Raw genomic sequence first — 13,476 nt, 5'->3', positions numbered from 1 at the left:
TCAGGCTGGTCTTGGTCACACAGAGATTGCCTGCCTCTGCCTACCAAGTGCTGGGATTAAAGGTGTGTGCCACCACACCAAACCCCTTATTTTCTTTTTAAAAACAATTTTTTAACATTCATTTATTTGTGTGTGAGGGCATACATACAGCACAGTGCAGTCAGAGAACAACTCTTAGGGGGTCTGTCTACCAATTGGTTTCTGGGGATCAAACCAGATCATGAGACTTAGCAGCAAGTACATTACCCACTGAGCCATCTTGCTAACTCCAACTTTTTAAATTTTCTCTTTTGAAGAAACATTTAAAATTTTAATGGAGATCAATTTAATCTTTTTTTCTGTTATGTTTAGTGCTTTTGAACCAAAGGAATTTTTGCCTAGCTAAGGGCCCCTCCTGACTGCCTCCTAATACCAGATGGAACTACAGACATGCGGCATTCTGTGTTCGGTCTCACTGACCATACGTCTTTCACCAGTAACTGCATTAGCTGTAGATGCCTTTTTGGGTTAAAGACATTTTCTTCTGTTTCTCATTTACCAGAATATTTCATAACGAGTGCACATCGAAGGTGCTGAATGCTTTCTCCATGTGCTGAGACAGACGCAGGATTTCTAACCTTTTGATTTTCATGTGTTGAGAAAGCTGGTCTCGTTGCGGTAACCATCCCTGGGTCACGCTGTGTCTGCTTGTGTACTTCCGGATTGGGGCTCGCTGCCGTGTCAGGTCTGTTTGAGGTCTGTTTGTGGAGTGGTGTGCATGTGATGGTGTGTCAGGTCTGTTTGTGGAGTGGTGTGCATGTGATGGTGTGTCAGGTCTGTTTGTGGAGTGGTGTGCATGTGATGGTGTGTCAGGTCTGTTTGTGGAGTGGTGTGCATGTGATGGTGTGTCAGGTCTGTTTGTGGAGTGGTGTGCATGTGATGGTGTGTCAGGTCTGTTTGTGGAGTGGTGTGCATGTGATGGTGTGTCAGGTCTGTTTGTGGAGTGGTGTGCATGTGATGGTGTGTCAGGTCTGTTTGTGGAGTGGTGTGCATGTGATGGTGTGTCAGGTCTGTTTGTGGAGTGGTGTGCATGTGATGGTGTGTCAGGTCTGTTTGTGGAGTGGTGTGCATGTGATGGTGTGTCAGGTCTGTTTGTGGAGTGGTGTGCATGTGATGGTGTGTCAGGTCTGTTTGTGGAGTGGTGTGCATGTGATGGTGTGTCAGGTCTGTTTGTGGAGTGGTGTGCATGTGATGGTGTGTCAGGTCTGTTTGTGGAGTGGTGTGCATGTGATGGTGTGTCAGGTCTGTTTGTGGAATGGTGTGCATGTGATGGTCTTGGAGCCCATGTAAGCACAGTCTGCTGATGTCAGGTATCTCAGGGAAACCTACAGTTTTGCCCACAAGTAATCTTTCCCCCAAATGCCCTTTTAAATACCCCGTCTCTCCAAACAGATAATGAATACGTAGGGCAAGGTTTGAAGGAGGACTTTAACTGAGCTATGAATTTCTTGAGGGCAGCGGCTTTACCTCGTTTATTGGGCTAGTGCTACAGAAACCACAGATTGTAGAGACAAACAAAATGAAAGTTTACTCCTTTCTCTTGGCCTGGTACTGCTCTTACCCATGAAAGTCCCAATGGGCTCGGGCTTCTAGTTCACCGCCCTGCTAGCCCAAGGATGTGGCCATGGTCCATGTGGATGAACCCCGTCAGCTGCAGCAGAGGGGAAGACAGACCAAGCAGAGGCTGAGGAGACCACCACCAGCTGGCATTTGAGAAGGCGCCAGAGGCTGCTGTGACAGATACGTCTATCATACTAGACTAGAACACAGGCCTGTGGCCACAGCGAGACCAGGGCTTTAAAACATGAGTTGTGGAGAATAAACAATTGTTCACTGTTTATTGGAAAAATCAAATAGTTTGTTTAAATAGTTGGGGTTTCTTTTGGAAGTTCCTGAAATCTAGTTATTTGCAACTTTTATCTTCCTGGGATTGCCTGTGTTTCCTGGAATAGTAAAATTATGTTAACAGAGACAATGGAAAAGAAGAGTCATGTGAATGTGCGCATGTGGGTGGAACTAGTTTTGGTTCTGAGTATCTCTGTCCTTGGGAGCTAGCATGGTGCATGGCACATGCTGGGACTGGGCATCTATGGGATGGTGTATGCGTGACTCACCTTGGCAGGTGCTGACCATCTCATCCACCCCTTATCAAATCCTGTGACGTGACCACCTGCCATTACTTTACAGAGAAGGAAGCAAGTGGAGAATGGTTTTCATTTATTTAACAAATATTCTTCAATACCTATTATGTGCTAGGTATAGATGATGTCTCAAGGTTTAAAGCAGTCCAGGATCCCTGCCCTAGTGGAATCTAAGTAATTTCTCCAAATTCTACAGAGACTGGATAGCAGGCGCCCTTAGACCTAGATAGCCTGTCTCCAACTCTGTGGTCTTAACCTTTGCTTGGAAGTGAGTGGACTGCTGAGAGTCGTGAGCATATAGATGCACTGCTGCCCTTTGGCTGCAGCTGGGGGCCAGCTGCCTTGTCTTAAGCTATGTCTTTTGAGTGGCTATGGAGTGAGGGGTCCTTAGATAATAAAATGTCTCTAATGCCATCAGTATGTGTCTTCTCTTGTTATTTAGAATCTACATGCTAAAAAACGGGACTAGGAGAGGCAAATAAAGCTGTATCCCTGGTGGTCCAAATGGGAAGATAGAGAGACCCATTCGGCTCTGGTTTGTGGTTACAGCTGTAGTGGTAGGGCTGGGGCTGTAGCTTGGTGGCAGGGCCCTGCAAAGCAAAAAGCCCCTGGATAAGTGTATCCTCGAGTTGATAGAACAGTGGTGGACTCTGGGTCAGAGACAGCGCTGCCTGGAGGGTAAAGGCAGGGAGCCACAGCACCAGCTTTGCAGTACCTTTCCAGATTCTCACCAAATTGCAAGTTTCTTTGCAACAATCAAAGAACGGGAAGAATTTTAGAAAGCGATAATCCACTACTCTATTACATGACTCATGTTCTTTAATGCCAGGCCACAGACCAACTGAAGTGTCGTGCACCTCGAGGGGTTCATATCTTCCACTTAGGAAATGCATGAAGAGGAAGACCCTAGGCCCAGGAGAGCTGAAGTCCTATCAGGGCTCTCTTACTGTGAGACCTTGGAGGCCACTGAGCCTCAGGTTTCCTCTCTATATTTTTATATCATGGATGATAATGGAATTGGTCTTCAGAGACATGACAGAGCTTGTGGGAGCAGCACGCCTGGGTATGTGTGTTCTATGTGGTGAACATAAAGTGACTCTGCCATAAGAACTGCACACATTAAACATCAAGTTAGCTGGACATGGGGCACTGCAGGGAAGTGTGTGCATCAGAACAGAAACCTCACAAGATGCTAAAACTGCTGAGCTGCACATCAGGGAGGATGAGCTGATTGCCAGTAACTTTAGCCATGGTCCTCTTGAGCCTCAGAGGCTGGTTCATGTGAATGCCTCATGTGTTCAGCCCCCATGTATCTGCCTCTGCTGGCTGACTTGAGGATAGAGGGCTGAGAATACCCCAGCCACGTAGAACAGACTAAAGATTGCCTCCAAACTCTGAGCAGCTGAGCGAGCTGTGCTGCCTGCACCTTCCCACTGTCACTGCCCCACCCAAGTGAGACTGACTTAAGGGCATCTTGGAAGGCCTGTGGCCCAGCCCTCAGGAGCTCTGAGTCCCTGGTACACTTGGCCACAGAATGGCGCGATCGAACAGGTGGACCCTCTGAAGGCACACCATTTCCTCATCGTTTGATTTTCTCATTTGGCTGGATTTGGGTTTTGCCCCTGTGCCTGCCCTCCTCCCACTAGCTCCTCTTGGTCCCCTGAGAATTTGCAGACCAGCATAGTTCAGGAAGCACCAATGCTGTGCACCTCCACCTCTTCCCTCACCCCACCACGTAGAAGTAGAATGGGTTAGTTTTCCTTGGGCCTAGCATTGGTGTCCTGTTCCTCTTATAAGCATTTCCAGAGGCTGGAGAGATGGCTCAGTGGTTAAGAGCAGTGACTGCGCTTGCAGAGGACCTGGGTTGAGTTCCTAGCACCCACATGGTGGCTAACAACCGTCTTTAACTCCAGTTCCAGGGGATCCAACACCCTCTCTGGCCTCTGTAGGTTTGCACACATATGGTGCATTTCCATGCATGCAGACAAAACACACAAATAAAAATAAATGAAATCTTAAGGAAAAAACAAAGCTCTTTCAGAGGCTGTGTGGCAAGGTGTTCTGAGCTCGATGCTGGAGCTGGGAAGGGCACTCCTGGGGTAGAGGAGTGACTACAGTTGTGTTCAGAAGTTTAGGGTTGAAATGAGATCTTGAAAGTATGCCCGTCTCTCTCCTGGTCTAGAAAGGAAAGGGGCAGAGGTAGATGTGAGGTCCTTGCAGAGGGGGTACAGGCACGTGGAATACAGGAGGTTCCCTCACCTTCACTAGGCACACAGTACGCAGCATCCCACACAACCGTGGTCCCCCATGTGGGCTGGAGCCAAGTTGGCACTCCTGGTGCTGTCAGGGAGCTACCCCTTCTCCTGTAGCTTCCCCAGCCGATCAGTTCCCTGCAGCCATTCAGGGATAGAAAGGGATGAAGACTCTCTGGACCCTGCTGAGCCCCGAGTTAGATGTCTGCGTGTGCTGTTCCATTTCTCTTGCAAGTCTGAAATTACAGCCATGTGTCCCTTAATGACAGGGCCATTCTAAAGCTGCACTGTGTGCTTCCTCATCTTAGGCACAGAGTGCATGTATACATAGCTGGGTGGTAGAGCCCACTCTCACCTGGGCTACGGGACAGTGCCCATCTCTTCTACACCACAGCCTGGATAGTATATTCTGGGACTGGAGATTGCAGGCGGTGACACAGTAGCAAGGATCTATGTGCCTCAACACAGCTAACCGTAGAAAATACAGCATAAAAGATAAGAGCCCACGTGTGTAGGACACTTAGCATGAGTGGAGCTTGTAGGACCTGCGCTGTGGGTGTTGGTGAGTGGGGAGTAGTGAGTGCATGACCAGGAACACCACCATGGGCACCATAGACCATACTCATAGACCATACACCATACACTATACACCAAAGGTGATAAACCATATACCATACACCACAGACATAGACCATACACCGTACACCAAAGATAACACACCATATACCATATACCACAGAACATATACCATAGAACATACCACCACACACCATAGACCATGCATAGACCATACACCATAGACCACACACCATAGACAGGCTGCACACTTTCTAGTTTCCCCAATAAATTACCTCTAACTTACTAAAAATGTTTTTAGTTTATAAACTTTTGCTTTTTAAAAAGTCTTAAATTTTCAAGCTGGGTGTGGTGGCGCACGCCTGTAGTTCCAGCACTTGGGAGGCGGAGGCAGGCGGATCTCTGTGAGTTCAAGGCCAGCCTTGCCTACATAGTGAGTTCCAGGATAGCTGGGGCTATAGGGAGATCATGTCTCAAAAAGACCAAAAAACAAACAAACAAACAAAAACAAATGTAGTTATGTGATATATGACAAGCGTTTTGATTTTGCAGAGGAAGGCTCAAGACAGAAAGGATAAATTTTAGCCACTCACCTACCAGAGCCAGGTTCAAATCCTGCTCCATCTGATTCTATATCCAGGATTTTTTTTTTTTTTTTTTAAATTTAGTGCGTGCATGGGCATGCTATTTGAGAGGACAACTTACAGGTTCTCTCCTTCCACCATGTGAGTCCCAGGAATCAAACTTAGGTCTCATCAGGCTTGGCAGCAAGCACCTTTATCAACTGAGCCATCTCTTGGCCCCAGGATTCTTTCATAGAAATCAAGAGTCTCAACAAGTATGAAAAGCAGACATCCCAAAACAGCCCAGGGCGGGCCTTGCTAGTCCCCAGATGGTTCTGGGCAAAGTTGCCCCAGTCATTGCCTCTGACACTAGTCAGCCTCCGCTAGACTTCCGGCTGGACACCTGACCCTCCCTCTAGAGGACAGAGTTAAGCAAAGTGTAATGTGTTTTGTTTCTTTTTGCCTCCTGCAGATGGATCTGTCCGTGGAAACCCTCTTTAGCTTCATGCAGGAGCGTCAGAAAAGATATGCCAAGTACGCAGAGCAGATCCAGAAGGTGAACGAAATGTCGGCCATCCTGCGCCGCATCCAGATGGGCATTGACCAGACCGTGCCACTCATGGAGAGGCTCAATAGCATGCTACCCGAGGCCGAGCGCCTGGAGCCTTTCAGCATGCGGCCTTAGCGAGCGCTGCAGCCTGCATGCGGGCCTCACCCCATGGGCAGCTGGGCCAGGCTGTGCTGCAGGTGGCTCAAGACCTGGCCTGCCTCTTCCACCTGGGCCCCGATGCTTAACTTGTGTTTGCCCCTCACAGACTTAACCACGTGGTTCTTGATAAGCGAAACTGAGACAGTTGAGTCACTGGGGATTCTTGAAAGAACTCTGCGTTGAGTTATTTTTATTTTGCTTACATTTTTAAAATTGAGAATGTATACAGTCTAGCTACTGCAATGAAGCCTTGGCGAAAAGGGAGAAAACTTTTAGAAACCAGGTGCTCCTCCGCACCCTTGTGAAACTTTACTCAGGCTCTCTGGGTTGTGGTTGTAAACAGAAAATCTAACTTAGCCCAGCTGTGTGTTTGTTTGGGGTGAGAGGGGTCCTTGTTCCTATCCTGACAGCCAGGTCTCATCAAGGCGTTATCTGGCAGCATCTTCCTGTCCTGCCAAAACACTGCCTTTTTGTTTTTCAGTCGCAATGTCCCTTCTGTGTGGTCACTGGAAACTGAAGACTCACTTCTCCCACTCATGAAGGTCATTGCCCATTGATAACTGGTTTCCCACACAGAGCCTAGGCTTCTGTCAAGCCTGGCAGGCCTCCAGCCTTCATACCAAGGTTTTAAGCAGCATTTGTTTTTACCTTCCAACAGTCATTTTTCTCAGTAGGCTCACTGAGCCCACTTGATGCTCCAGGGATACAAAAATGGCCACGTAGCCTCTGCCCTCCATGGAAGTCCGTGTGCCTTGGGAAGCGAAGCCTTTACAGAGCGTCTGCTCATCACAGGTGTTCTGTGGGCAAAAGGCCTGAAGAACAGAAGGAATGGAAAGCAGGGGGCAGACCTGGAGACTAGAACTAGGGCTGGAGAGGTCACCAGGTCCAGGAGCTGCAGGCTTTCACCTTGCCCCCTCTATTCCTCCAAGTCCCAGGTGTTTTGTTAGGTGTCAGAATACCCTTCCTCTTTTGTAAGATTAAAATTAATCTGCTTAATTTAGTGTGTATTAGTGAAACTTCATCTGATTTTAATCTTGTTTTATTTTTAACTTAATTTTTATTTATTGTGTGTGTTTGATATATGTTGGGGGAATGTCACAGGATGTTTGGAGGTCAAAGGACAGCTTCGTGGAGTTGGTTCTCTCCTTCCATTTCTGGGGATTGGACCTAGGTTGCCAGATTTGCATGGCAAGCACCATTGAGCCATCTCACTGGCCCCCGTAGTCTTGGTTTGTAATCAGATATCAATTTATAATGTTCTTAAAATGCAAAATAAAATGTAGGACATAAGATAGTTGAATGACAGAGGAAGTGGGGACATTTAAACTACAGGGGCACAAAGGTTAATTCAGACATAAGGAATAATAGTAATATCTAGTATTTTCTTTGTTTCTGTGCATTGGGATGAGCAGAGTTGAGAAAGGATATCACTGTATAGTACTAGCTGGCCTGGAACTCACTATGTAGACTATAAACATAAAACTTGTGGTGATCCTCCTGCCTCTGCCTCCTGAGTACTGAGATTACAGGAATGTGCCACCACACCCAACATCTCTAGTACTTTCTAATTGATTAAATAAATCTGTATTATCCAACCAAGAGAAGGAAGCCTAAGGCAGTGCCTGCCATCTTCAGGACAACCTTTAGGTTCCATTCTGCCTCCCTTCCTGTGGCTGATGCCTTTGTTCCTCATGTGGAGAAAGGTGGCCATTGGCCTGAGGAGGTGAAAGTGGGCTGAGGGGACCGTGGGTAGCTGCAGCGGCAAGCTGGGAGTGGGCCCCTCTTAGTGAAGGCGGACTTTATAATGCTGTCTCATGAGTGGGTCTTAAATCATTTCTAGAGCAATTCACTGGGTGGTACACATTAAGAGATTCTATAACTTGGAAACCTATTAAATAGCCTAAGGTGGTTCTGGGGATGTCATGGGTGAAGACAGGTGGCACCATTCATTAAGCACCTTCCCTGCAGTGACTTTCCATGTAATAGCCTCCTGCCATGTGTTCAATGTATATTATTGAGGATTTAGTCTCAGACTGCGTTCTAATCCATTGATCTTTTCCCCAGAGTGCTTCATGCTATTTTTAGATTTTTCATACTGCTTTAATATTATAATTCCACAAAATGTCATATGTGATATGGCTAGACAAGGACCCAATACCCTTGGGAATTTTTTTCCTTTTTCCTAAGTTTCAAACCAGCAGAAAGTTAAACAAATACAACAAACACATTTCCTCACCTGAACTGATGGGAAGCATTTTTAAAATTTATGTATATATGTTTGTTTGTATGTGTGTATGTGCCCATGAATGTAGATGCCCAAAGAGGTCAATAGAGGGCATCAGGTCCTCTGGAACTGGAGTTATAGGTAGTTGTGAACCGCTTGACATGGGTGTTGGGAATTGAACTTGGGTCCTCTGCAAGAGCAGCTAGTGCTCTTAACCACTGAACCATCTCTCTAGCCCAGGAGGCATTTAAAAAATTGATTTCATGTGTATGAGTATTTTGCCTTCATATATGTATGTGCACCATATGAATGCCTGGTGCCCTGAGAGACCAGAAGAGGGCATCTGATGCCCTGGAACTGGAGTTATAGTCACTTGGTTAGCCACCATGTGGGTGCTGGGAACTGAACCCAGATCCTCTACAAGAGCAGCAACTGCTGAGCCACTTTTCCAGCCCAACAGGAGACATTTGTAAGCCACCATCATCATCATCAGGCTTTCATTAAGTTTCTGGAGTGTTCAGAACCCAGCTCTGGCCACAGAGGTGTGCTCAGAGCCTTCAAAGAAGGAAGGGCCAGTTATTCACAGAGCTGTTCAAACAGCGCAGGGGTCAGGGACCACAGTCCTTGCTGTGCTTGGTGACTGAGCTGTGATTCAGACTCAGCCCCTGAGGGCTGGGCTTTCCCCTGCTTTCTCATTTCATGGTTTGAACGTGCGGAAAGGTCATGGCGCGCGCACGCGCGCGCACACACACACACACACACACACACACACACACACAAATTATGAGCATCCAGTTCTCTTTTTCTTCGTATAAAGAAATTAGTGCTGGGGTTATAGCTCGGCGGTAAGGGTTCTCATAGTTCAGTATGTTGTTGTGAGGTGGTCTGTGGTAGTGTAAGCTTGGCTAAGCTGCACTATTTCCCAGAAGTCCCTTTGTGCTTCTTTCAGATTGAGGGTGGCCACGAATGAGGTTCCTATGAGATTTAGAAGTGGACCAGGACACTGAAAGTTGATACAGGTCAGGCCCTGTTCTACCTCATGCACATCTTTTGGGATCTACTACACTGCTTGTGTGGGCAGCAGCTGGGCCCTCAGCATCTCCTGGTCCCCCAGAACTCACCTTGGGCCAGGCCAAGTGTATTAGCTTCTCCCTGGGGTCATCCACAGTGTGCTGGGTGTGAGGAGAAGGCTGCCGGGGGGTTCTGGGGAGAGCTGGGCACAGACCCCAGTCTATGCAGGAGTCTGTCTTTGATGTCCTGCAACATAACTCACCTTCCCAACTACCCCCTGCCGTATGCCTGGGTGAAGAAGTAGCTGCCAGGTCTCTGCCAGTCCCTGTTGCTTCTGAAGGTCCCACCCCTGTAGCACATCCTAGTCCATACCGTTCCGAGTGGTTCTCTGACTGAACCTTGACTGATCCTTTCCCAGTGGAGTCTGAGAAGCTGAGTGATGTGTATCTCAAGACACCATTATGCTGGCTCTTGATTGGTTAATATCCTGTAACCTGTCTGGCCACTATGGGGTGTTTGGGGAATGAGGGGGAAGCCTGAAGTTATTAGAGAGCTCTGGTTCGAAGTTTCTAGCCTTGATTTTTAGTAGGCCATTTCATTTCCCTGAGCCCCGGTATGATGTTTTAGATCTACTGTCCCCCCGCAAGGCCCATAATGCTAATGCTCAGTCCTCAGCAAATGGTCCTGCTGGGAGGGTGGAACCTGAATTCTTTTTCCATTTCTTTGTTTTGGTTTTTGAGACAGGGTTTCATGTAACCCAGGCTACAGGCCTTAAACTTCCTTTGTAACTAAGGATGACTTTGAATTCCTGGTGTCCAGCCTCCCCCACAAGCTGGGATTACAGGTTTGTGCCACCACACTCAGAACAAAGAACATCTTTACCTGTTGTCTCTAAGCATGGGCCTAACTAGGGCTTGGCAGTGACCTCCCAAGGGACATCCATCTTCCTTCCCTCCATCCTTTTCTCCCTCCTTCCTTCCCTCCTGTTCTTCCTTCCTCTTTCATCGCCTCCCTCCCTCCCTCGCTCCTTCCCTCCCTCCATTATAAATTGGAGTTCATTTATAAGACACTACTTTGCTTTTCTGTAAATCTACTTCTCTGTATTTATGAAAAGTCAACTAGCAGGCTCCTCATTCAAATGGAAGGTCAGTAGACGCTAGCTTTTATCTCGTTTTATGTGCAGATGTTCATAATACATGACATTATAGCAAGTGATAGTGAGGCATGGTGGTGCACACTTGTAATCCCAGTTTGGGAGGCTGTACCAGGAGGACCACTGAGTTCAAGGATAGCTTGGGCTATAGTGAGACCTTATCTCAAAAAGCCCTCCATGCACAAAAGGAACACAGTGGTTATGACTCCTTAATATCTTAGGTAATAGTTGTAGATTTCATGTCTATGTTCTTAAAGTTGTATGATTAGTAATCATACATATGTACAGTTACTATTATACCCAGATATGCATATACTTGTATATATAATTTCTTGACTTCTTTTAGAAGTTAACTCCCAGGGCTAGAGAGAAAACAGTTGAGAGCACTGGCTGCCCTTCCAGAGGACCCAGGTTTGGTTCCCAGCACCTACCTATATGGTAGGTAACACTTACCTACAACTCCAGTTCCAGGGGATCTGCCATCCTGTTTTGGCCTCCAGAGTCACTACATACACGGTACACTTACACACAAGCAAAACACTCATGCATGTAAAAAAAAATTAATAAATCAAGAAATGTTAATTTTAAAAAGTTAACTCCTCAGAATATGAAATATACTGTGAACCTAGATATCTATCCAGTGTCCTCTGCAGAGTAAATATTTGATGAAATGAGTTTCAAGAACTCCACAGCCTGAAATAGAGGAATGAATGGTTTTGTTTTGCTTCTGTGGTTTCTTTGGTTCAGTGCTAGGAATGAAGCACAGAGCCTTGCACATTCTAGGTCAGCCCTCCTCTGTCACCCAGTCTTTTTTTTTTTTTATAGTCAGTGTCTCTGTATAGCCCTGGCTGGCCTGGAACTCTCCATGTTCCTGCCTTCCATTCCTGAGCACTGGGATTACACCATGTGCTGCCACACCTGCTTTGTTAGGAGGCTTTGAGTCTGTTTCTTGATAGCCTCTGGGCATTTCTTTGCTTTAACTCTAGATTTAGGAAAGAAACTGGTGATGCCCTCCTTATGGGTGTTATAAACTGGCTGTTTCCAAGATAAAGCCACTGACCCTGGAGAGGTGGCATGTGCCAGTTAGTGCTGGTTCACAGACCTTACTTAGCTTCAGAATTTCTCCTAGTGAGGTCCAAGGAAAACTAGGAACCTCAGACAGAGTGTCACCAGCACAAGTTAAAATTTTAGTGTGGGCAGGAGGCTGGGCGTGGTAGCCGCACACCTTTAGTCCCAGCATTCAGGAGGCAGAGACAAACAGACCTCTGTGAGATCAAAGCCAACCTGGTCTACAGAGCAAGTACCAGGCCAGCCAGGGCTACATAGTGAGACCCTCAACAACAAACAAACAAAAAACAAGCAAAAGCCAAACCAAACCAAAAAAAATTCTTGTGTAGGGGTGGGAGTGAGTTCAGTTGGTAAAGTGCTTGCCACTCAAGCATGAGGACCCGAGTTCAATTCCCAGAATCCACACAAAAAAGCCAGGCACAGTGGTTACATCTGTAATCCCAACACTCAGAAGACAGAGAGGCAAGTGGATACCTACTGCTTGTCTGCTTGGTGAGCTCTAGAGGCCAGTAAGAGACCCTGTCAAAACAAGAGGGATGGCACCTGAGGAATGACATTGAAGGTTGATCTCTGACCTACACACACACACACACACACACACACACACACACACACACAATACAAAGTAATAAATTCTAACGTGATTCATTTTCTATCTCAGCTAAGCCAAAATATACTCAGGAAATTACCTAAAATGTTGATACAGAAAGTGAAGGATGAGTGGGAAGCAGACATTTATCTTGTAGATATTTTGGGGATAAAATCTGTTTAACTTAGAAGTAACAGCTTCCCCATGATTCACCTCTTTGTTACAACTGAACAGTGCACAGAGGGTGTCATTGCTCATTAACATATTACAATGCTGAATGTCACATAGGGCTTGACCCACAGGGCTCAAGTATACTTTCCATTGGAAAGTTCTAGATGCGGGAGAGAACCTTAACCTGATGGCTTTATTACTTACATACTTCTAGCCAAACATGAACATTCAACCCATGCAAGTGACCTGATTGCTAACAGCCAAGGTGTCCGAACAGCATGCTGGGCAGCATGCTCTGTGTGTCGGTTACTCTTATCAGGGAATTGTTTTTTTTGTAAAGTTATTGGTGATACTCTAAAACCTGCCAGAATTTACCAATGACTGAAGAAAGTTATTTTTCTGCTAATTAAGGCTCATTGCTTGAAGCATACCTTACACTAAAAGCTTTTAGGAAGCAAGTTCTTATCCATCAGTCATTAAAACTGTTATCAATTCCCTGACCAGACCATAGCCGAACTGACCCTCTTTGTTATCCTCCTGCCTATGACACTTTCACATGGTCACAGTTTTGTATTTCCCATGGGACAGCATCTTTGAGCCCACTCGTGTTTTAGCGAGAACCAAGAGAGACTTTTTACATAAATTGTAGCATAGTGTTGTAACTATCTTCCAAGACAGTGCTAGAATTTTCCAGTTGATTTTACACTTTAACATAACCTGTTTGGAGGTCAGAGGACAATTTTTGGGAGTCATTCCTCTCCTCCTACCTTGAGGCAGTCTCTTGTTTGGTCAGGCTGCCTACACACTGCTGACTAGCCCACCCTCAAGCTTCTAGGTAATTCTGTCTCTGCTTCCCATCTTGCTGCAGGAGTGCTGGGATTACAGACCCACGCCACTGCATCCAGCTCTTTTCATTTGTGTGCTGGGATCAAACACAGGTTGTCAGGCTTACCTTTTACCTGCGGAGCCATCTTGCCAGC

General features: G+C 46.5%; 1 protein-coding gene across 3 annotated transcripts in view; it reads left to right on the top strand.

The window, feature by feature from the left end:
* Borcs5 (BLOC-1 related complex subunit 5) overlaps positions 1-7,301 on the top strand; it is a 93,418-nt gene extending 86,117 nt beyond the window's left edge. For all 3 annotated transcript variants that reach the window (XM_029565750.1, XM_008837572.3, XM_008837580.3), the window contains one exon: positions 6,044-7,301. In XM_029565750.1, the coding sequence (XP_029421610.1) occupies positions 6,044-6,256 (213 nt within the window). In that variant the 3' untranslated portion in view covers positions 6,257-7,301. The remainder of the gene's footprint in view (positions 1-6,043) is intronic.
* Positions 7,302-13,476: the final 6,175 nt, after the last annotated feature.

Source organism: Nannospalax galili, unplaced genomic scaffold, assembly GCF_000622305.1.
Source record: "Nannospalax galili isolate Female #2095 unplaced genomic scaffold, S.galili_v1.0 scaffold210, whole genome shotgun sequence".
In the NCBI taxonomy this organism is placed as follows: Eukaryota; Metazoa; Chordata; class Mammalia; order Rodentia; family Spalacidae; genus Nannospalax; species Nannospalax galili.
Note: the sequence above shows the minus strand (reverse complement) of the source record. Positions and strands in the feature narration are given on the sequence as shown.